The sequence below is a fragment of the Notamacropus eugenii genome, chromosome 1 (genome assembly GCF_028372415.1).
Source record: "Notamacropus eugenii isolate mMacEug1 chromosome 1, mMacEug1.pri_v2, whole genome shotgun sequence".
Taxonomy (NCBI): domain Eukaryota; kingdom Metazoa; phylum Chordata; class Mammalia; order Diprotodontia; family Macropodidae; genus Notamacropus; species Notamacropus eugenii.
Genome location: NC_092872.1, coordinates 66,123,708 through 66,149,122, shown reverse-complemented (window position 1 = coordinate 66,149,122; position 25,415 = coordinate 66,123,708). Strand labels below are relative to the sequence as shown.

The 25,415-nt window shown below is 37.3% G+C and overlaps 1 protein-coding gene across 3 annotated transcripts in view; it reads right to left on the bottom strand.

Moving 5' to 3' along the window:
* ANKS6 (ankyrin repeat and sterile alpha motif domain containing 6) overlaps positions 1 to 25,415 on the bottom strand; it is an 85,021-nt gene that overhangs the window by 8,068 nt on the left and 51,538 nt on the right. For all 3 annotated transcript variants that reach the window (XM_072604782.1, XM_072604788.1, XM_072604794.1), the window contains 4 exons: positions 23,840 to 24,023; positions 22,804 to 22,871; positions 15,753 to 15,869; positions 5,455 to 5,551 (listed from right to left, as the gene is read on the bottom strand). In XM_072604782.1, the coding sequence (XP_072460883.1) occupies positions 5,455 to 5,551; positions 15,753 to 15,869; positions 22,804 to 22,871; positions 23,840 to 24,023 (466 nt within the window). The remainder of the gene's footprint in view (positions 1 to 5,454; positions 5,552 to 15,752; positions 15,870 to 22,803; positions 22,872 to 23,839; positions 24,024 to 25,415) is intronic.

Below are 25,415 nucleotides of genomic sequence, written 5' to 3'. Positions count from 1 at the left end.
TTTAAATGTGTGGTAGAATTCACTTGTGAATCCATCTGGTCCTAGGGAAGTTCACTGATGGCTTGTTCAATTTCTATTTTCTAAGACTGAGTTAAGTATTTTATTTCTTCTGTTAATCTGGGTAATTTATATTTTTGTAGATATTCATTCATTTCATTTAGTTTGTCAAATTTATTGGCATATAATTAGGCAAAATAGCTCCTAACAATTGTCTTAATTCCCTCTTCATTGGTGGTGAGTTTACCTCTTTCATTTTTGATACTAGTAATTTGGTTTTCTTCTTTCCTTTTTAAAATCAAATTAACAAATGATTTATCTATCTTATTGGGATTTTTAAAGTTAGCTTTTAGTTTTATTTATTAGTTCAGTGATTTTCTTACTTTCAATTTTATAAGCTCTCCTTTGACTTTCAGGATTACCAATTTGGTGTTTGATTGAGGATTTTTAATTTGTTCTTTTTCTAGTTTTTTTGGTTATATGTCCAATTCATTGATCTGCTTTTTCTTTATTTACTGATGTAAGCAATTACAGATGTAAGTTTTACTTTTTCTTGTTTCTTTTTTACCTTTTTATGTTCTCCTTGATTCATATATTTGAAGATCAGATTTTTTATTCAGTTCTTGTATTTTAATTAGAAATACTTGAAAGTTCTCTTTTTTACTTAAATGTCCATTTTTCCCCCTGAAAGATTATATTCAATTTTCCTGAGTAGGTGATTCTTTTTTGTAATCCTAATTCCATTTGCTTTTTGGTATATCATATTCTAAATCCTCTAGTTCTTTAATGTGGAAGCTGCCAAATCCTGTATAATCTTGCCTTTTTAGCTCTCTGATATTTGAATTGTTTCTTTTTGGCTGCTTGCAATATTTTCTCCTTGATCTGGCACTCTGGGATTTGGCTATGATGTTCCTGAGAGTTTTCATTTTGGAATCTTTTTCAGGTGGTTGGATCAGTGGGTCTTTCAGTTCCTATTTTACTCTCTGGTTCTGATATGTCAGGGCAGTTTTCTTTGATAATTTCTTGAAAGATGTCCAGGCTTTTTTTTTTTGATCATGGCTTTCAGGTAGTACAATAATTCTTATATTATTAACATTAAGGGATTGAAGGGCTTGGAATGGTCAGAGGAACTGGAATTGAAACCAAGAATCACCTACCCAGCAAATCTGAGTATAATACTTCAAGAGAATATATGGTCATTCAATGATATAAATGACTTTCAATCATTCATACTGAGGAAAAGATCAGATCTGTATAGAAAAATTTAACTTTCCAAGACAAGAATCAAGAGAAGCAGGAAAAGGTAAACAGGAAAGAAAAATCATAAAAGACAATCTAAAGCTGAACTGTTTCCATTACTACATGGAAAGAAAATATTTTTAACTCTTGAATCTTTTCTCAGTATTTGGGTAGATGGAGGGATTGTACATACACACACAAACACACACACATATACAAATATATAGATAGAGAGTACAGGATGTGTTATATCAAAAGAGATGATATCCACACAAATAAAATAAAATAAAAATTAAGGGGTGAAGGAGGAAAATACCAGGAAGAGAAAGGGAGAAATGGAATGGGGCAGGCTATAACTCATAAAAGAGATAAGAAAAATCTTATTCAATGGAGAAGAAAAGGGAGAATGAAAGAGGGGAAAAATGAAGCTACTCTCTCCACATGTGGCTGAAGGAGGGAATAACATGCTCACTAAATTTGATATGAAAATTTATATCACACCACAGGAAAGTAGGAGAGGAGGTGACAAGTGGAGTGAGGGGAATTTTAGAAGGGAGGGCAAATGGGAGAAGGGAGTCACTAGAAATAAACACTTTCAAGAAGGAACAAGGTCAATTGTGGGGGGAAAAATAAGGGGAGGATAGAGTAGGACAGAGGGCAATATAATTAGTATTATACAACATGATTATTATGGAAGTCTTTTGCAAAATAACACATATTTAGTCTGTATTGAATTGCTTGCCTTCTCAGTGGGGCTGGGGGGTGGGGTGGGCAGGGAGAGAAGTTGGAATTCAAAGTATTAGAAACAAGTGTTGAGAATTTTTATTGCATATAATTAGGAAATAAGAACTATAGGGAATGGGGTATAGAAATTTATCTTGCCCTACAAGAAAAGAAAGAAGATGGGATAAGGGAAGGGTGAGGTGTGATAGAAGGGAGGGTTCATTGAGGAAGGAGTAATCAGAATGCAAGATATTAAGAAGCGGGGGAAGGGGAATGAAGGGGAGAAAAATTGGACATGTTACAAAGTGAGGTAAAAGCAATTAGTATTAAAACAACTGACTGAATTAATTACTGAGAATAAGTCAATGACATCTTTAGTTTGGGGGAAAGAATTTCAGTCTAAATTTCCTAGAGGAAGGTAACCTCGGGTAAAATTTGGCATTGATGAAAAAGTTAAGGTTTTAATGGTAAATTTGATTTTATGATTGCTATTTTATCAGGAACTAGAACATGTATAGAAAGGCATGTAAGCCACTTAAGACTTCCCTCAAAAGATCTTCCTTAGCCAAAATGAAATTATAATCATATTTGAAACCTGGTTATTGGAACTTGCTGTTTTTAGATGCTATGGGACTATTAAGTGACTGTTCTTCTGAGTCTGACTCCAGGTATGGATAGCAAGAAAGGCGATCTGAGCCTCCAATCCATGATGCCAGTAAGCTGGTGAGATGCTGGTATGAACTGCAAAAGGTGATCTCATGGGAAGGGTGGGAGAGTGGCTGTTCAGCCTGGGCTGAGGTAGGATTCTCCTGATTCAATTTCCTCACTGACACCTGGCAGACTTTAAGCCTGACTGAATGCAAGTGGACAATCTAATCCTGCCTGGAATTGACATGAATTTGGGGAGATATTGTATCCTTGCAAGGTCCCTACTCTTGGTGGCAATTTCCTATGGTCAAAAGGTTTGTAAGCTTAATACCACATCTATTCAATCATAGATTATTGGTAGGGGAACATCCGAGGTTAAGTCTAAAAATTAAGCTATTAGGCATAGGACTTTAGACCAACAACAATAAGTTAGGGTACTTTAATTCTTAGTAATATTGTGGAGACAATTAGGTCAAGAGCTTGTGAAGTTAGCAATTTAAATATTATTTGTGTCTCAGTTGGGTAATGTTTAAAAAAAAATTCTTTTGTGGTCCATATTGTAAATGCTTTAAAAAGAAGTATCACCTGACCAAAAGTTTGAATTGTTTTATCTGTTTTAAACTGTGTTAAAAATGAAAAATAAAATTTAAAAAAATAATTCTTATATTATCTCTCCTGTATCTATTTTCTAGGTCAGTTGTTTTTCCAATGAGAAATTTCACATTTCCTTCTGTTTTATTTTTACTTTTTTGATTTAATCATATTTTTATGTCTCACAGAGTCATTGATTTCCACTTGTTCAATTCTAATTTTCAAGGAATTATTTTCTTCAGTGAACTTTTATACTTCCTTTTCCATTTGACCAATTCTATTTTTTAGGGAGCTATTTTCCTCAGTAAATTTTTATTTATCTTTTCCCATGATATTAACTCTTTTTTCATGACTCTCTTGCATTACTCTCATTTCTTTTCTCAATTTTTCTTCTACTTCTTTAATCAGCTTTTTAAAATCCTTTTTTAAGCTCTTCCATGAATTTTTTTTGGACCTGAGACCAAATTATACTTTTCTTTAAGGTTTCACATATATCCATTTTGACACTATTTTCTTCTTCTAAGTTTATGCTTTGATCCCCCCATCACCATAATAACTTTCTATAGTCAAGATCTTTTTTTAAAAAAAATTTATTCATTTTTTCTGCTTTTTTTTGTGATGGTGTTTTCATGTGAGAGTTGGGCTCTGGTCCTACACTGTCCTAAGCTTTTTATGCTAGGACTCTGGGTCTTACTGCTGACTTTCACTGGGCTGCCGGACTTAGCTCCTTGCTTTCTCTGGAGGGTAGGCTTCCTTCTAGCTTGTACTGGGGGAGGTGGGGCCTCCCCAGGGTGTGGGGTTTAGCTGTTGGTCTGCCCCAGGGGTTGGACCTTGCTGCTGGGTTGCCATAGAAATAGTCTCTCTCCTGGTAGGCCCCAGGGGTAGGGTCTCACTGTTGGCCAGACCAGGTGTGGGGCTTCACTGCTGTTAGCAGTGGTGTCAAGGTCTCACTGATGGCTTGTGCTGATGGTGGGGTCTCAAGGGTGGGGCCTTGCTATACTGTCCAGACTGCTCACTTATCTAGGTATTTGGCTGGTTTGCAGGAGGGCAGAGCCTCAATCATGGATTACCCCAGGCTTGGAGCCTTGCTGCAGTCCCCCTCCTGTGAGGATAGCTACTGCTACTGTTCTTGGACCTCACTCCCCTCCCACCCCAGTAAGACAGACCTTCTCTACTATGCTGGTAAGCTGCTTCCCCAGGTCAATTCTGAGGTGGTTTTCTTGTTTTTTGGAGTGGAACTGAAGAAAGCTTCAGAGCATCCCTTCCTCATTCCACCATCTTGACACCAGAACTTAAAATGATTTTTAAGGGCAATAGTACATAGGGCAAACTTCTGTTGTCTGGGTAATGAAAGTATCAGCAGTCTCATCTTGCAGGTGCAGCTGAGGTTCAGAAAAGGTAATCATCTTGACCCATGTCTCACAGCTAGGAAGGAATGGAGCTGGTACTCCATATTCTAGGTCAAAATTGCTATGGACAGGCACTACAGAAGTCAAATGAATACCATATGCCAGGCACTATAAAAGGATAGGCAGACTTCACTGCAAAACTCTGTCTATGTTTTATTGTTGTTATTATCAATGACAGTAACGGTCTCTAACATCTACATAGTGTCTTAAGGTTTGCACAGTACTTTACAGATATTATCTCATTTGATTCTCACAACAATGCTGAAAAGTAGGTGCTATTATGATCCCTGTTTTATAGAGGAGGAAACTGAGGAGGCAGAGGTTAAATGGCTTGCCCCAGGGTCACACAGCTAATAAGTGTCTGAAGTTTGATTTGAACTTGGATCTTCCAGGCTTTAGGTCTGGCACTCTATCCATAGTTCCCCCTCCCCCCCCCCCCCCCAGCTGCTTCTATTCACAGACACATGATTTGTGCTCACTGTCTAAGATCAAAGAAGTCACTGGCAGAGTCACCTAATAACATGTGGTTGAACACCAAAATGCAATCTCACTTTTGAAGATCAAGATATTTTACGACTTTGAAATATGAAGCCCACCTTATAGGGATACCAAATCCTCTTAACTACCATGCATTATTATTCTATCTTACTTATCCCAGTTTCACTGTTGAGAAAACTTAGGCCTATATCAGTTAAATGATTTGTCCAGGTTCCCAAAGCTAGTACATGTCAGAGGCTAAATTCAAACTTGGAGCTTCCTGACTCCAAGTCCTGCATTCTATATCCACTGTGACAGGCAGTCACCAGAAAGTTCTGGGTAATTTAAGAGTTCACACAAGCGTACTTACATTGACAATTCCCAGGAGATCTGGTATTGCTGGCACTGCTCTCAAAAGAAGAATGGAAGCTGTGAATGGTTTCCTGTAATATCTGCCTCTCACGTCCCTGGAAAAGGAAATTAAAAACACTCAGAATATTAAATTCATACTGGAAAGTGCATAGGTGTCTTGGGAGAATAGATTAATGAAGATAAAGAGTATCTGATTTAATAAAAACACAATGAAAAAGTGTCTTTTTGTATCTCTTACTTTTGTACCCAGAATCTTACCCATTCTACTGAAAGCTCTGCACACATATGTGAATAGAAGTCTACTTCTGCAGGTCCTCATGTGTAGTGGGGAAAGAAGAAGGGAAGGTTCTTTCCACTACCACCCAAATGCCATCCTGTCCACTTCCCCCACCCAAGCTCATTCCTTTGTATTTTCTTTGTTCAGCTTTTTCTATTACTGAAATCATTCAAATTTTCCCCCTAAATTAATCACCAACCAATTAATCACATCTTTCAAGATGTGAAAGCAGTGAGGTAGGGATTTCCCCAAGCACTGCCCCAAGTACCTCTCCAGAGGTCCATTAACAGCTTTGTTATTACTGGAGAGGTTAATGCTTTAAAAAAAAAAACCAAACAACCTTTATTGATATCTTTTCTTTTTATATCATTATTTTTTGCTGAATTTTTCCCACCTCTCCCTCCTAGAGAGCCATCCCTTATAATTAAGACTTTGAAAAAAAGAGTAAGAGAATATATTCACATAGAAAAGAGACATTATAATGTTCTCCACCTGTGGATCCTGCCCTTTGTGAAGGGGTGGGGTAGGGGGTAGGGGGCAGAGAGGGTGAGGAAGGGAGCTTTGGGGTTTTTTTTTATACTATTTTTTATAATTACAAACTTATTCTTTATAATTTCAAAACACTCAGTTTCAGTTCTTTTGTTGTTGTTTCCATTTGCATTGCTGTAGTCATTTTGCATATTACTTTGCTGGCTCTCTCTATATTTCATTTTGTATCAGTTCCTGCGCATTTTTCCATGTTTCTTTGTAAGCATTATGTTCATTGTTTCTTTTTTAAATATAATTAACTTATTTATTTTTAGTTTTCAACATTCACTTCTGTAAGACTTTGAGTTTTGAATTTTCTCCCCCACCTTCTCTCCCTCCTCCCCAAGACAGCATGCAATCTGATACAGGCTCTATTTATACCTTCATATTAAACTATATTTTCACATTAATCACATTGTAAAGAATTAGAACTAAGGGGAAGAACCATGAGAAAAGAGAAACAAAACAAAACAGCAAAAGAAAAGGAGAGCAAATAGTCTGCTTCCATCTACATTGAGACTCCAAAGTTCTTTCTCTGGATGTGGATGCCATTTTCCATTGTGAGTCTTTTGGAGTTGTCTTAGATCCTTGCATTGCTGAGAAGAGTTAAGTCTATCAAGGTCAGTCATTGCACAATGTGGCTATTACTGTGTACAATATTCTCCTCGTTCTGCTCATTTCCCTCAGCATAGTATTCCATTACATTCATATGCCACAATTTGTTCAGCCATTCCCCAATTGATGGGCATCCCCCCAATTTCCAAGTCTTTGCCACCACAGAAAGAGCTGCTATAAATGTTTTTTGTACATGTGGATGCATTTTTATGATCTCTTTGGGATTCAGACCTAGAAGTAGTATTGCTGGGTCACAGGATATGTCAAATTTTATCTATGGTACAGAATGCACCACAGCAGGATGTAATACCCTTTCTTATCTTTTTAAATTAGATCTATTTTTGGTTTTGTTTTTTTTTGAGATCAGGAATGCTACCCCTACTTTTTTTTGTTTTTGCTGAAGCATAATATATTCTGCTCCTGCCTTTTGTCTTTACTTTCTGTGTTTCCCTCTGCTTCAATTGTGTTTCTTGTAAACAACATATTGTAGGCTTATGGTTCTTAATCCATTCTGCTATCTGCTTCTGTTTTATGGGAGAATTTATCCCATTCACATTCACAGTTATGATTACTATCTGTATCTTTCTCTTGATTCAGTTTTGCCCCATTTTTGCTTTTTTCTCTCCTTTGCCCTCTACACTAGAGTTTTGCTTTTGACCACTGCCTCTCTGTCTGCCCTACCTTCTATCAGCTCCTTCCCTTTTCTTCCCCTTTATCCTTACTATTTTTTCTCCTCCTTCCTATCAAGCCCCTCCCTTTTCTTTCCCCTTTCCCTTCCTACTTCCTGTAGGATAAGTAAGATTTCTATACCTCACTGATTATGTTATTCCCTCTTTGAGCCAAATCTGATGAGAGGAAGGTTCAAATAATGCTCATCTCTTTCCCTTTTTTCCCTCTACTGTAAAAGGTTTTTAATGCCTTTTCATGTGATGTACTTTACCCTTGTCTGCCTCTTCCTTTCCCCTCTTCCCAGTCCCTTTTCACCATTTAATTAGATTTTTTTATCATCACGTCAAAGTTAACGTATACCCATGCCCTTTGTCTACGTATACTCCCTTTAAATGGTTTATTAACAATACGGTTCTCAAGAGTCACAAGTTTCATCTTCCTTTGTAGGGATGTAAACAATTTGCCCTTTCTAATAATATGTTGTTTTTTTCTTTCTTGATTACCTTGCTTGAGTCTTGTATCTGAAGATCAAATTTTCTGTTGAGCTCTGGTCTTTTCATCAGGAAGTTTTAGAAGTCCCCTATTTTGTTGAATATCCATCTCCTCCCCAGAAATACTATACTAAATTTTTCTGGGTAGTTGATCCTTGATTGTAATCCAAGCTCCTTTGTCTTATGGAATATTGTATTCCATGCCCTCTGATCTTTTAAAGTAGAAGCTGCAAGGTCCTGTGCAATCCTTACTGTGGTTGCATGATATTTAAATGGTTTCTTTCCGGCTGACTGCAGTATTTTCTCTTTGACCTGCTAATTTTGGAATCTGGCTACAATATTCCTTGTCATTTTTCAATTTGGGATCTCTTTCAGGAAGTGGCTGGTGGAGTTTTTCAATGACTATTTTACCTTCTGTTTCTAGGATCTCAGGGCAGTTTTCCTTGATGATTTCCTGAAATATGCTATCCAGGCTTTTTTTTTTCATCATGGCTGTCAGGTAGACCATTAAATTCTCTCCTGAATCTGTTTTCCAGGTCAGTTGTTTTACCAATGAAATAGTTTATGTTTTCTTCTATTTTTTCATTTTTTTTGTTTCTGTTTGACTGATTCTTGATATCTCAGAGTCATTAGCTTCCAGTTGCCTCATTCTAACTTTTAACAAACTGTTTCTTCTATTGGATTTTGTACCTCCTTTTCCATTTGGCCCATGTTACTTTTTAAGGAGTTCTCTTCAGTGAGTTTTTGTGCCTCCTTTTCCATTTGGCCAATTCTACTTTTTAAGGACTTGTTTTGTAGTCAATTTTTGTCCTTTCTTTTCCAAGCTATTAACTCTCTCTTGCATGCCTTTCATTTCTTTTCCCAATTTTTCTTCTATGTCTCTGATTTGATGTTTAAAATCCTTCTTGAACTCTTCCAAAAAGACTTTTTGGGCTTGAGACTAATTCATATTCCCCTTTGAGGTTTCAAGTATATTGACAATGCTGTTCTCTTCTGAATTTGTGCCTTGATCTTCCTTGTCCCCATAATGACAACATATGGTCATTGTCTGTTTCTGCTTTTTGCTCATGGTGTTTGTCTAATTCCTGATGTTTAGAGTTGAGCTCTCTTCTGGAGCACAGGGGGCACTGACTCAAGCTTCTTGTGTTAGGAGCCTGAGTCCTGGTTACTGGTTTTGTGTGCTGAGGCCTCAGGTGCTCAAGAGGCTGTAGGGGTCTGGCAGCTTACCTGGTGCTGAGCTGAGATTGTCATCACTGGAGCTCTCAGGGTAGGGGTGGAGAGTCTGGCTCCTGGGGGACACCTGCTCGGCCAGGCCTTGCACTTGAATGTTTGGCTGCTGGAGGATGTCTGCCAGTCTGGAATTGTGACTCCCAGAGTTATGCTTCCTGGAGTAGTGCTGAAGCACCAAGAGATCTGGCTGCTGGAGAACACCAGTGCACACGGTGGTTTTCTGAGTTGGTGGTATCTACCGGTTCCTCTGCCTAAGCTAAGGCCCTGGCAGGGATCCTGGTGTTGACAACTTGCCTGTTCTACCATCCTGACGCTGAGTTTGCTAGGTTTGCTGAGGTGGGGCTTGCTGCTACCTTGTGCTGACACCACCTGTCTTGTACTGCTTCCTCTCCCCTGAGCAAGAAGGGCCTTTTCTGTTAATCCCCTAAGCTTCCCGGGCTACAAAACTGCTGCACCCCCTCTTTCTGTTGTTTCAAGGATTTTCCTGGGATGATATTTTCTGGGTTTTCAGAGGTCAATAAGGGAAGGTGAGAGTGACTTACTTCTTGCTCCTCCATCTTGGCTCCCAGAAGTGGAATTCTATGTTCATGGTTTCTTACAACACAGTAATATTCCCTGACATTCATGAATCCCAATTTATTTAACGAGTCCCTAGTCTATATGCATCTACTTTCTTTGTTGCCAAAAAAAGTGCGGATACAAATATTTTGGTCTCCATGGAACCTTTCTTTTTGCCAATGACCTACCTAGAGTATATACTGAACAGTGATATCAGTAAGTACAAACATCTTAATCCCTTTATTTGCATAATTCCAGACTGTTTTCCAGGAACAGTTGTGTCAATTCACAGCTCTAGCAACAATACTTTAGGATGCCTGTCTTTTCTGCAATCCTTCAAACAGAAACTATTCCCATCTTTATTCATCTTTGCAAATTTTCTGTGAATGTGGTAAAACCTCAGGGTTGTTTTGCTTTTAAATTTGCTTATCTCTTATTATTCATCTTTTGGATCATTCTTTCACATAGTTGTTAAGAGTATACATTTCTTTTTTGGATGATTGTTCATATCCTTTGCCCATTTTGGAGGGGATAGTGATATCTGCTTCTGAGTACCTATCCCTGATTATGAGAAATGCCTGAACAATGTGGAAAGCCTGAGAAGACAAAACAAACCACATCATGACTTCTGATCATGTAAGAGTTGTCCTGTAGATGAAAGAGTAGTCTGTTTGATGTTGCTCCTACAGACAGAAATGTTTAACTAAGTCCTTTATATTTGCAGAGCATTTCTCTCTCCTTCTCTCTCTCTTTTTTTTTTTTTACCAGAACACAACATTACCTAAGTTTATTTTAATGTCATGTTAGAATTGACAGGTTTAATCCTTAACTGCCAAGTAAACTCAGCCACTTTAACATTTTTAAACAGTTTTACAGTTACTCCCTTCCTAAAAATGAGGTAGCTTTTCTTTTTCTACTGCCCCACAACACAGTTTCCTGGTATTTCTGTGTGTGGACAACATATTCTTCATCATTTCAACTGATGAGCAAGCTACTGGGAAAATTTGAGAACAATTTTCCCCACAGATAACCTCTAACCTGATGAATGTTAGTATTTGCATAGATTTTCTTTGCAAGTCCTTCCCTCTGGAAACTTTGTTGATTAAGATCCTATATAAATTTTTAACCGTTAAAGCACTAATGATTTGCAGAGTACTCTTCTAGGCTTGAGATGGAATGACACTGATGAGAAAGATTAGAGAGAGAAAAAGAGAAGAGGGTCAGATAGAACCTTGGCGAACTCCTGAATTAAAGGTGCAGAAAGATATGTACAACAATAGAGACAGAGAAGAGCCAGTTAGAAGAGTTGGAAGGAAACTAGAAGAATTTTCTGTTTTTAAAGGCAAGAGAGAAAGGAGGACGCAGTAGGAGAGGGAGGTCAACAGTTTCAAACACTGTAGTATAGTCAAGAATGAAACTTTTTTTAAAAAATTGGGTAATTGATAACCTTAGTGTAATTCCAAGAGTATGGAAGGGGAAATGTCAGCTCAATTACAAGAGGTTAAGATCTAAGAATGGGTAGTGAGGAAGTGGAGTCACTGGGTGAAGTCAGCTTTTTCAAGATGTTTAGCAGTGAAAAGCAAGAGAAATATGGGACAGAAGGGTCAAGGGAATGCCTTTTACACAATGGGAAGAACTGAACAAGTTTGGAGGCAGTTAGGAAGGAGTCAAAAGAATAGAAGAGCCTGAAGTTCACATTGGATTGTCTCAATTTCACCCTAGTAAGAGCCTAAGTCATCCTGCTTCTGACGTTACCTATGTGACTTTGGGCAAGTCACTTATGATCTTCCTGTGCTTCCGTTTCCTCATCTCTAAAATAAGAAAGGCTTCTGAGGTCCTTTCCAGATCTAGGTTATTTTTAAAAATAGGTAGGGAAAAAAATAGCTAGATAGTACAAGGTTGAACCTAGAGCCAGGAAGACCTAAGTTCAAAACCAGACTCAGAAATTTGCTAGCTGTGTGATCCTGGGCAAGTCCCTTAAGCTTTGTCTACCTTAGTTTCCTCATCTGTAAAATGCAAATAGGAATAGCACCTAGCTTCTAGGGTAGTTGTAAGGATAAAATACTTCAATGTTTGTAAAGCACTTGCAAAACTTCAGAGTGCTATATAAATGCCAGTTTAATGATAATAATAATAATCTGTGGTACTATCTGCTACAGCAGGGGAGGGATAGGAGCAGGCAGACATACAGATGGAAGTGAAAAGAGAGATGAAGAATCTGAAATGGTTGCCATTGGGATTAAATATGGAGATGATAATACAGAAGTATTCTTGAACAGCAGTGAGGACCTAGCTATAGTATATAGCATATAGTATATAGTATACTATATATCTATACTGGGTGAAGAAATCAGCTTGATTTTGTGATGTTTCTCAGTGACACTCAGCAGCCCAGAATCAGCAGGGAAAAAAAAAAAATAAGATGATGTCTTACTCAAAAATTAGAATTCATAGTTTGGGGGGTGGGGAGAGATAAAAGATAAGATCTAATAAAAAACTAAAGTGGCTATAGCCATAAAGGTCAAGGTTAAGTAAGAAAATAAATGAAGCAACAGTGGGAGGGATAGACTGGGAGGACAGGGATAGGATATGGGATTAAAAGTCATTAATAAAGGCAGTGTAGATTTAATAAGAGAAACTTGTGTTTGGACAACTGAATGCCATTGTCTGAAATGCTAAAGTCTAAAATGGCCTCAATTTATATGCATGTAGTCAGAAAACTAAGAAACTGTGTAGTCATGTTGCTATATGGGCCTAACAACATGAATACTTATATTTTTAAGCATAAGAGAAGAGGATGGGGTAGAGGAGGCCACTGACCAGATATTAAAATTATGTATAAAATTTGAAATGTATACTGGACATAAGTAGATAAAAGATATAAATATTTTGGAATAGAAGAATGGAAAATGAATAGCATAAAGAATGAAGTATAAAGTAGGTTGTACAAACTGGAACAAACGGTTCTGTGAGACAGATTTCTGCACAGTATAAGATATAACTTTCTAATTATTACTGTTCAGTTATGGATAAGGCTGCTTCATAATTGTATATATCTTGAAAGATAGGGCAGAGCAAAGATGGTGGAGTAGAAAGAGGCAAATACTCTAGCTCTTCCCCCACAGCCCACAAAATACCTATAAAAAATGACTCTCAACAGAGTCTAGAGCAGCAAAAGCCACAGAACAATAGAGCAAAAGAGGTTTCCAGCCAAAGGTAACCTGGAAGGCCGACAAGAAAGGTCTATTTCATGGGAGAGGATGCTGAACAGAGTGGAGCCCAGTCTTGGCCATGCGGCACTGGGAGGAAGAGGACCTGAACAGACCTCCAGGGTAGAATTCCCGGTAGGAGGATCTCAGATCACTCAACCCACAAGCAACAAAGAAAGCTCCAAAGGTCAGTGTGGGAGGGCTTTCCCAGCTGGGCAAGAGGGGAATGAGGTCCTCTCAGAACTGGTCTCAGGCAGTGGCAAAGGCGACAGCAGCAGCGGGCAGCAGGCAGCTATGGTGGCTGCGGAAGCAGCCTGAGTCCACCGTCCAGGCAGCTCAGCTTAAAGCCTCTGGGGGAACTGAGCTGCTGATCTGAATCTCAGTCTTGAGTACCATACTGGAGGGAGGAGGAGCTCCAAGACCCACCTCTTGACAAACAATTCAGAAGTCAAGTAACTGGCTGGGAAAATGCCCAAAAAAGGGGAAAAAAATGAGACCACAGAAGGCTACTTTCTTGGTGAACAGGTCTTCCTTCCTTTAGGATGAGGAAGAACAAGGCCTACTGTGAGAGGGAGTCAAGGCTTCTGCCTCCAGTACTCCAAAATGAATATGAAATGGGCTCAGGCCATAGACGAGCTTGAAAAGCAAGTCAGCAGCTTACTGAAGGAGAACCAAAAAATGCTGAGGAAAAGAGCACTTTTAAAAAGAGGCTAACTCAATTGGAAAAACAGGTCCAAAAAGCCAATGAGGAGAAGAATGCTTTAAAAAGCAGAATTAGCCAAATGGAAACAAAGGTTCAAAAGCTCACTGAACAAAATAGTTCTTTAAAAGAGAGAGTGGAGTTCAGGGAAGCTAATGACTATGAGATAAACCAAGAAGTTAAAAAACAAAACCAAAAGTTTGAAAGAACAGAAGATAATGTGAAACATCTCATTGGAAAAACAACTGACCTGGAAAATAGATCCAGGAGGGACAGTTTAAAAATTATGGGACTACCTGAAAGCTACGATCAAAAAAAGAGTGTAGACATCATCTTTCATGAAATTATCAAGGAAAACTGCCCTGATATTCTAGAACCAGAGAGCAAAATAAATATTGAAAGATCACCTCCTGAAAGAGACCCGAAAAGGGAAACTCCTAGGAATATTATGGCCAAATTTCAGAGTTCCCAGGTCAAGGAGAAAATATTGCAAGCAGCTAGAAAGGAACAATTCAAGTATTGTGGAAATACAATCAGGATAACACAGGATCTGGCAGCTTCTACATTAAGGGATTGAAGGGCTTGGAATAGGATATTCCAGAAGTCAAAGGAACTGGGATTAAAACCAAGAATCACCTACCCAGCAAAAACTGAGTATTATACTTCAAAGGAATAAATGGCTATTCAATGATATAGAGGACTTTCAAGCATTCATGATGAAAAGACCAGAACTGAATAGAAAATTTGACTTTCAAACACAAGAATCAAGAGAAGCATGAAAAGGTAAACAGGAAAGAGAAATCATAAAGGACTTTCTAAAGCTGAACTGTTTACATTCCTATATGGAAAGATAATATTTGTAACTCTTGAGACTTTTCTCAGTATATGAGTAGGTGGAGGGATTATACACACACACACACACACACACACACACACACACACACACACACAGAAAGTACAGGTTGAGTTGAATCAGAAGAGATGATATCCATAAAAAAATAAAATTAAATTAAGGGGTAAGAGAGGAAAATACTGGAAGGAGGAAGGGAGAAATGGAATGGGGCAGGCTATCACTCATAAAAGAGATAAAAAAATCTTGTTCAATGGAGGAGAAAAGGGAAAAAGTGAGAGGAGAAAAGGGAAAAAGTGAGAGGGGAAAAGTGAAGCTTACTCTCTTCACATATGGCTTAAGGGGGGAATAACATACTCACTCAATTTGGTATAAAAATCAATCTTACACTACAGAAAAGTAGGGGAGAAGGGGACAAGTGGGGTGAGAGGGATGATAGAAGGGAAGGCAAATGGGAGAAGGGAGAAACTAGAAGTAAACACTTTTGGGAAGGGACAAGGTCAAATGAGAGGATAGAAAAAAAAAGGGGGGCAACAGGGTAGGATGGAGGGCAATATAGTTAGTCTTACACAACGTTACTATTATGGAAGTCTTTTGCAAAATGACACATATATAGCCTGTGCTGAATTGCTTGCCTTCTAAGTGGGGATGGGTGGGAGGGAGAGAAGTGGGAATTCAAAGTATTAGAAATGTGTGTTGAGAATTATTATTGTATACAACTGAGAAATAGGAAATACAGGTAATGGGGTATAGAAATTTATCTTGCCCTACAAGAAAAGAGAGAAGATGGGAATAAGGGAAGGGTGGGGTGTGACAGAAGGGAGGGTACATTGAGAGAAGGGGTAATCAGAATGCAAAGTATTATGGGGTTGGGGGAGGGGAGAGATGGGGAGAAAAACTGGAACTCAAAATTTCGTGGAAATGAATGCCAAAACTTAAAAATTAATTAATTAATTAATTTAAAAAAATTTGTATGTATCTTAAACTGCATTCAAGTAGAGACTGGATGATCATCTGATGTATATGTTAGAAAGAATTCCTACAGTGAATAGGAAGTTGGATTAAATGGTGGCTAAGATCTCACCAAATGGTAAAATTCTCTGATTATATTAATTTTAATAATTTAATAATTAATTCAATTTTTGGTGGAGAAAAAATTAGGACAATACCTTGCCTGCATTCAGTTCAGAAATAGCTGCCAAAATTTGCTGCCTGGAACCATCTGTCTTAATACCCAGCTCTTTCAAGTCACCATCAGTAAGTGTGAGAAACGCTTCCATGTCCACCTACAGAAAGATAAAATGAGAGATATGTGATTTGAGTCTATTGTGACAGAATTACAACTCTGTACATGTCTTATACTCCAGTTCAACTGTAAACTCCTAGAGGGCAGGAGTTTTGCCATTTTTCAACAATTTTTTTTATAGTACCTAGCAAAGTAGGCATTTCACTAATGTTTGTTGAAGGAGATTAATTTGATTTATGCCTCAGACCTCATACATATCAGGTGCTCAAAAAATATTTGTCGAATACATTACTATATAATATAATTAAGCATTTATTAAGTTCCTAGAATGGGCCAATTCCAGGCCCTCAGTATAGAGAGACACAAGGGGAAAAGTCTCTAATCACAAATATCTACTGAATTGGATTTTCAATCCAATGAAAGGATTAAGAAAATTTGTCAAGTCAATTATCTTAGTGGCTAGAATCATGAAAATGAAACTCCCATTGCTACAACATTTTTAGACTTAAGACAGTTAATTAAAATTCTTTTAATTATATTACAAATGTGACAATTTTAATTGTTTCCCTGTCTCATGATGTTATGTGTAAATTCTGTTACTTGGCAGTACTTACCATAATTTCCCCAAAGAAGACAAGAGAGATGAAGACTGTAGAAAGACAGAATATGAACTTAAAAAACACAACAATAAAAGAAAGAAGGACTATGTGGATCAGGGATGTGTGTTTTTCTTTAGTTATCATAATGCAACATGACTGATACTTTGGAAAATCTATGCTTTTCTTAGCATGAGTATCCTTTCCAGAGCCAAAGATCACAACCGCCCTAAACACTGTCTCACCCCGTGACTCTCAGCCACATTCTTCCTTCTTTCCACCATAGAGCATCTACCCAATAGTTACTGTAAATAAGGCTACATGAGCACATTATAATCTTTTATTTCAATAATTAAATAAATGAGAGCACATCCTTGCCTACTGGGCATGACAGGCAACATCAGTGGCTGCTTAATGCCAGCAGGAATAGTAGCATGCCATTTTCCAGAAAGATGATTAAAAGTTGGATTAGAAAGCTCCCCCTATCCATCCCTCACCACAGGCTTGATGAAGTAATTAGGAGCAAAAACTGGAATTAAAGTACAAAAGTTTTTCTACTTCAGGTGATTCCTAATATTTGGGCTTTCAAAAATTTCTTCATATATTGACATTTACTTTATTTGATTATGTTCTTGGTTGTTCCACTGTGAGAAAACATGGGTACGTCACCTCTGTGCAACGCTAAACTAATACTAAACAGCTACTTAAACAAAGCTGATTTCAAGTTAAATGGATACCCCTTGGGAAGGTTCTGTGGTTATCTTGACCACAGAGGGGGGAATAATAAAGTACTAGAAGAAAAATACAGTGCCCAAACATGTGTCCTGTTCACCCTATGCTGATAACTGCTTCCTACTTATCTATATAGTGTTGACATGCTGTGATGCTCTTACACACACACACACACACACACATACACACATCTTTGGATTTATTCTCTAAACTGTTTTTTATATAGATATAGCATTATCTATCGACGGCTAGGTGGTGAAATGGATAGAGTGCCAGGTGTGGAATCAGGATATCTTCCTGAATTCAAATGTGGCCTCAGATATCTATTAGCTGTGTAACTCAAGTCACTTAACCCTGTTTGCCTCAGTTTCCTCATCTGTAAAATAATTTGGAGAAGGAAACGGCAAATCATTACAGTATCTCTGCCAAGAAAATCTCAAATGGGGTCACAAAGATTTGGACACAACTGAAAATGACTGAACAACAAATAATAGTATAAAAATAACACTTTTACATTTGTCTCATTAGATTGGTTTATCTAACGTTCTCTTGATCAGAAAGTTTCATAAGTAATATTCATATTACTACAGTCTACAATAGATTATGGTTATAGGATCTACCTTCTAGGTTGCACATTCTATACACCACTTTCATGAAAGTATACAAGCTAATAAAAAGACATTTTTAAAATTGCTATAAAACCAATGTAGTTTGAACTCTGTCTTCCATATTTTCTATGTCAATAATTAAATGATAACTGAGAAATTCAAGTTCATGAAACATTTTATGACTCATTAGAAGAACATAAGTTTATGGTGAGGGAGTTGGTCATTTAGTCCAAGCACCTCATTTTACAGTTGAGGAAACCAAGGTCTTAGGAGGTGAAGGATGTGGGCCCTTGGCCACACAGGGATAAATGACAGAACTGGGATTTGAACCCAGAACCTCTGGTTCTTAATCCAGCATTCTTTCCAGTGTACCACATGTCCTTCCCCCAAAATCTGAAATTATATTTGTTCTAATTTCAGTGTAACATAGATTTTTACTATATTCTAATTTTTTGAAAACCAAGAGTCTGAATTCAACCCTGCTTGTTGGCAGCCTGTTCCTGACTCTCTGCTTCAGACCTGCAACACTCTCTTGTTCCTCTCTGACTCAGCTGATCTACCTGTACTTGACTTTTGTCTGCCCAGACCTCCTCTATTTGCCTGGGTTCCCATTCTAGCTGTGGTGTAGCATAAAGAGAAAAGTAATAGGAGGAATTCTTTACTATACAGTAAAGGTGAGAGTGATGATAAAGAGAGAGACCCATAATTATCCTGCAATTCTGAAAATGATGCAAAAAGTTATTCAAGCATTTTAATATGCAACATGCTATAGGCCCTGTCATTACTTAAAACACCTTCCTCACCAATGGTTTTCAGATTAGTTTATCTGGAGATACTTTCACGGGAACATACATCCAATTTCATGAGAGTGAAAGGAAAATGAAATCCACTTTAAACAAACAAGCTAACATTTCTAGACTCTGGGCATATTCACTGGCTGTCCCCCATACCTGGAACTCTCTCACTCCCTGTCTTTACCTGGTTTTCCTGGCTTCCTTCCAGTCTCAACTAAAGTCCCCCTTGCCACCAGAAGCCCTCCTACTCCTCCTTAATCACTGTGCTTTCTACATGAGATTATCTTTAATTTTTCCAGTCTACATCTTGTTTGTATGTTGTTTCCACTATTAGATTGTGAGCATCTTGAGAGTGGGGGCTGTTTTGTTTTGCCTTTCTTTGTTTCCCCAGTACTTAGTACAATTCCTGGCACGCAGTAAGTACTTAATAAATGCTTGTTGACTTGACTTCAGAGTCAACTTTGCTGGTACATGATGCATTTCAGTAACTGAAGTAATTGTGATTTCTAATACTCCATATAAGGTCCTCAAAGAAGCTCGATATGCTTGCTAGCATTCCCCAATAAGAGATCCAGTTCCAGTTTTTTAAAGCTTGCCTTAAATTTATAGATGGTCAGACCAAAATGACCTCTAACCTTTGTGTTAATTATCAGCCCTGCAAGAGCCAAATACCTGACTTGATTTTTTCTTTGAACTATAGTGTTTAGGAATATGTTCCTCATGGCAGGAAAAAAGGTATTATTAACTTATTTCTTTCCTTCTTGATCTTCAATAAATTATTGAATATTATTGTGTACAAGGCACTGTGCTTGGTGCAGAGGAGGACACTCTCAGTATCCTCTAAAGGATGTAGGAGAATCCTGGCTCTCAAAGGGCTTATATTCTAACTGAGAAGATCAGACCTGGCTGCCTCCTTAGCTACACTGTCCATGTGAGAAGAAAATGAGCACCACCAGGATGTGAAGCTTAAGCACCACAGAGCTAGGAGGAAGGAAAGGGAAGATGAGGAGGAGGAGGAGGACGAGGAGGAGGCATGATATAAAACCATTCCCAGCCAGCAATAAAAATATAAGGTGCTTGGAAAAATATTGGCTAAGAGGGAAGAGCACTTTGCCTCATAATAATTAAGAAAAATAAGGCTATGGGATTTTTCTGAGAATCTTTTTTTTTTTATGAAAGACTTAACACAGTTTAAAAAAAATTTGTCCTGATCTTATGGGAAAAAGATTCTCTAGTATCCTTATCTGGCAGGATTTGTTACCTTTTAGTCAATGAAATAAAGAATACAATGTTTAAAACTATTTAAAATTCTTGCATTTTGGAGACTATTGAAAGTCTCCCAACCATCCTCCCTATCTCTTTTCCTCCTCTAACACATCTAGCCTACCACTGCCAAACTAGTTTTCTTCAAATACCATTTTTCCCCTGGATTCTAGTCCAGTTGTGCCACTATATAGCTATGTGACATGGGGTAAATCATTCCTCCTCTCTGGCCCCCAGACTTCTGTCCTATAAAACTAAAGAGCTTGACTAGATCATTTCTCAGGTTCCTACCAGCTCTAAAATTCTGAATCTGTGATCATGTCATTGGTTTAACCAAAACCCATCAGGAAGAAGATCAAGTTGGTCCAGGGTAGACATTTTGGTCCCCAGCCTACATCTTTAACTTTGTCTCCTTTCTCTCCAAATGAACCTTTTGACAGAGCCAAGTTGGATCATTCACTCTTTCCCCCAAACACATTATGTAGGGCATTCCTGCCTCAGTATTTTTGCTTATGCCAGTCTTACCTCCTAGAATGCCTTCACCTATTATTGTCTAGTTACCTGAATCCTACATATTTTTTTGAGACTAAGCTTAAGTCCCACTACCCTGACCACTCAAACCTACAACAATTTCTCTTTCCTTTCAGCTTATAGCATTTAATGTCCATACTATTCATTTCATCCTTCTCATGAACTGACTGTATCTCCTTAATATCATAGTTCCTGGCATATAATATGATTTCAGCAAATATGTGGTTATTTAATTGTTTGATACAAATGCAGAACTATGAAGAAGACAAGATGGCAGTAAGGCAGCATAAGAAAAGATTTGAAGATTATAAGAAGAGAGGAGAAGGAAGGAAAAAGATAGGTTAAAAGTTTTCACACAGAAGTGTCTTCTTGAAGAAAAGACAAATACATTATCTTTCAAGAGCAAAAAATAGGAAAGTTTTTTTATATAATGATAGAGAATGTTAATTAAAGTATAATAGACATGATTAGATGGAAATTCGTTCCATTTAAGTCCTTTTTGCTGGTTTTAACTTTCAGCTTAAATTTCCTAAATTTTGGAACTCCTCCAAGATAATTCATACTAAAATTGTAATGACACAGTCAGAGGAATTAGACCTTTATAAGAATGAACATTTTGGACCCTCACAAACAAGGAGGAAAAACAGTGTAAAAATATGTAATTCTCACATAAATTACTTACTTTGTTCTGAAATCACCTATCCTGGGAATGAATTTTCATTAACTATTTATAATTGCCTACATTATACAATGCATTATGCCAGGGACAGAGGAAGCTATGAAGATGACTATGACACAGCTCCTACCCTAATGGCTTTTCCAATCTACAACACTCAAGTGTTCACAGGCAATATTACTCTCCAGAGTTGGAGACTGTGAACCCAGTGGGAGAATTCAGATTTGCAACTCTTTTATATGTAATATTAGATACATCTCAACTTTACTCACCTTCCCTTTTAGGTATGATCTATGTCTGGAGTCCACAGCAACACAACCACACAATCACGGAACTAAATAGTTACCCAGTGGAAACAAAAATGTACCCCATTCATGCTTCCAGCTGTCTTTCCCAGCAATAGTAATGCAGAAACAGCCAGGAACTTGAGGGCACTGCACTGTGATGCTGTGTTGCTCTTATAGGCTTCCCCTGTTCTCTCCTGCTGTTTCATTTCCTCCATACAGCTCTCTCTGCAAGTCACCATTGATTAGGAAATCTGGGGAGTATGCTATTGGTATTTTTCTGCTCTTTCCCTGCTAAAGTTGTCTGTGGCTAAAAGCTTCTGGAGCCATGTTTGGCACTCAGCCAGGCCTGTGTTCCTACTGCTCACCATTGGAAACACTTGCTATTCTGTGTTAACTCAATCTGGTAGGAGATACAACATGTATATGAATACATTCTAACTGTCCGATGACTATAATGCCAAATAGGATGTTATAAGATCATAAGAGACATGTAAAAGACCATGTTAGGAACGAAAAATATATACACTTATGTTAATAATTCATGGGAACCACAGAGACTCCAAAGAGCTGAGTTAAAAGTTCATTTCAGGCCTTAAGTTTATCATTTTCTTCTGTAAATCTTCAGTCTTAAGACTATATAAAGAGTTCTAGGTCAAAACTTAAGGTGAAGTATTTACTCTGGAGTGGTTAGGAGAAAAAAGTCCATAGCAATTGCCTTACAGTAACTTCTATGGAAATGAAGCTATGGAGGACAAAAGTGGGACACAAGAAATATGACCAATGGTCGAAGAGTAGTGCTTATAGATCTCTCTGTCTTACCTAACTATTCATCCTTCATTTTCATTTTCTTTGACTGAGGTAACTGTGAGTCTAGAGCAGCTCAGAAATTGTAATGGAGAAAACTATCCCTGTCTTCCCATCCTTTGGCAGAAAGGGAAGAAAACAGATTTTAGGACTCAAGAATAAATTCAAGAATCAGGGAAGAACAAATTAGAAATCTTGAATTTGCCATTTATTTCCTGTGAAACCTCACATAAGTCACATAATGTATCTATGTAGTTCTTAATTAAAAACAGAAAGGATATTTTTTAGTTACCTCGGTGTTATTGTAAACAAATAAATTAATTAATTAATAAACACAAAGACAGTAATATAGAGAATATCTTAAATATTCAAACATGGCAATTCAAATTCCACTATCACGCGTATCTTATGTAATCCATGTGTTACATTAGCCTTGAGCAAAGGGCTCAGTCCTTCCCAGAAATAGCTGTCATAACAGAATTCAAATATAACAGAGAAATAATTCCCTTGACTTTCTCTCTAATTGAATGATTCTGATTAGTTATAAATATTAATTATCTCCACATAATGCTGGTTATTCATCTTTCTTCAACCTTTTAACTGACAATATTATATTAAAATGTACTAATAGATAATGTTCTTAGATCCACAGTAAAGACATGTAAAATGGATAAAACTCTTACCTCTTGCTCCTCAAAAATTGGCTGATATTTCTCAAGTGATAATTTTTTAAGGATTCCAGTCAGTTCATCTTAAGGAGGGAAAGATTCAAAATAATACAAATTAAGAATTGGGTAAAAGATATCACGTTGCACACAAATCTAGAAGCATCAGGATCAACCTTAACTCTGACCTATTATTTTTAAAATGCCAACTCTAAAAGCAAAAAGTTCTAAGAGTTTTCAATACTCAGCTAACTTGTTTTTCTTCTAAGATTAAATTTTAATTGTTATGCCTTGACCACCGATTTCTCTGAGCTAAAGCAAATGCTGAAGACATTTTGACCTCAGCATGAACAAACTGTATTCAGGGACATTACTGAAAGAATTCATATGAAAAGGCTATTCCTTAGAGTCAAACTATAGTAATAATTGACCATGCTTGAGGACATGCTTGAGGATGGCTTTTAGGAGACTAGGGAATGGAAGAAAAGAATTGGTAAATATACTGTAGGAATGCATGAAAAAAAGTGCAGAAGGGAAAAAAGATTAAGGGATTAGCCTCTAAAGCAGAAGTTCTTAACCTTTCTTGTGTCACAGATTCCTCTAGCAGTCTGGTGAAGCCCATGGACCACTTTTCAGAATAGTATTTTATAATGTGTGCGATACAATATAATACATAGGATTACAAAGGAAACCAATTACATCGAAATATAGTTATTGAAATATTAAAAACAAGCTCAAGGATCCCAGGTTAAGAACCCCTGCTTTAAAAGCAGGGTGAAAGAAACAGAGAGTGGAAGGAAATGGACCTTGTCCTGAGCATTATAATTCAGGTTTGTTTTTCAGATACTATTAAAAATTACTGCCATTGAGGTGAATCCAAAGACAAAGTGACCATTCCCTGTAGATGTGATGGAGCTCGCATTGATCCTGAGCCCTGAACTTATGGAACGTAACATTTTTTAAAATTCCTAATTTCTTTGAAATGATTACGCTTAGGTACCTCATACATATATTCCCCCTCCCATGCACTCTGATGTATTCAGCAGTCACTTACCATCATCAGTAATAGTTCCACTGCTAGAACCACCGCTCCCCTTAGACTGCCTATGAGATGAGGAAGAGGAAACAGAGGATTCCGCATTGTGCCCTTTTGGGGATGGAGATGGGGTAAGTGTTGGTGAGGTGCTTTTGGAGGTAGTTGAGGTCCCAGAGAGAGGTCTTTTGCTTGTCTCTAATTTCTGATGCAAAAATAAAAGTAAAAATACAATTGGACAAAAACAAAGGCCAAAGAAAGGAATTAGCAATCACTGAAATACACAGGGATATATCCAGCAGGTACTGAATCTGACAAGCATTTTCTAAACAAGGATATGAAAAGTACTATTAATCAAATGCAAAATTAAGAGTTGTAACTGCTTAATAAAACTACTGGTAATATATATCTCTATCTATAGATACCTATAGATATAGATATAGATATATATCCACTGAGACAAGGAGGCAATGTGGTATAGTGGAAAGAGCCCTGGACTTTAGCTAAGTAAAGCCTGGGGTTCTACTTTGCTTTGCCTCTATTTAGCCACATGACCTTGGGCAAGTCACTAGCTATCTCTATAGCTTAATTTTCTTCCTTTGTGTTAAATGGAGAGGTAGAGAAATGATTGAATTACAAAACTCCTCTAAACTTACCTTCTACATATTTTCTATATCTCTTCTATGTTCCTATTTACATAGGCTTTGCCATCCCATCCTTAGGATGTAAGGTCTTTGAGGGCAGGAACTAGTTTTGTATTATTTTTCTGAATTCCTAGCACTTACAACCCCGTCTGGCACACAGTAAGCACTTAATAACTGCTTGTTGCTTCATTATCTAGTCCAATACTACTTTCTGTTTTCTAATATTTGGACCATGCTAGTTTTTAACCATTCAAAAATAAGACTTTTACATGCCTTATTATTTAAGTTTTTTGTATAAAAAATATGATAGTTTTCTAAATTTTAAGCTAGTGACTTTAAGAACTTCATTTTCCTCTCATTTTCTCTTCCCTTGCTGTTGAGATACTGTTATCTTTTGCCCCCTGAAACTCATATAGAACTTGTATTTCTTGTATGCATTTATCCTCCTCTGTTTTTATTGTGATTTTGTAAAAACATGGGTCGTTTATCCCCATTAGACCACATACTCAATGACAGGTGGAGACAGTCTTATTTATTGTTATCACCCAACACCTAGTGAGCACTGAAAAGTTTTTGAATTGTAATTGAATTGAATATAAAATGACATTATTCATTTTATACTTTATTTTCACATCATTTACTTTATACTTTAAGGAAAAATGTATCTAAAAACTACTGTGTAACTATTTAAAAACTGTATTATTTTGTGTGTTCACCATCACTGTAGATCACTCACTTGCCCTCCAGATGGTTTGTAAGAGCCAACTGATCAATTTTCAATAGGAGCATTTATTTACACTCCAAAAATTGACAAATGTCACAAATCAGGGCTTGATTGATTGGGGGTTTTTTTGTTGGTTAGACTTAATAAAGTAATTGACAAAATGTTAATGATTCAGAGAGCTGGTTGCTAAACATTTACCAGCACACCTCTGCTCAGCTGCCACTACTGA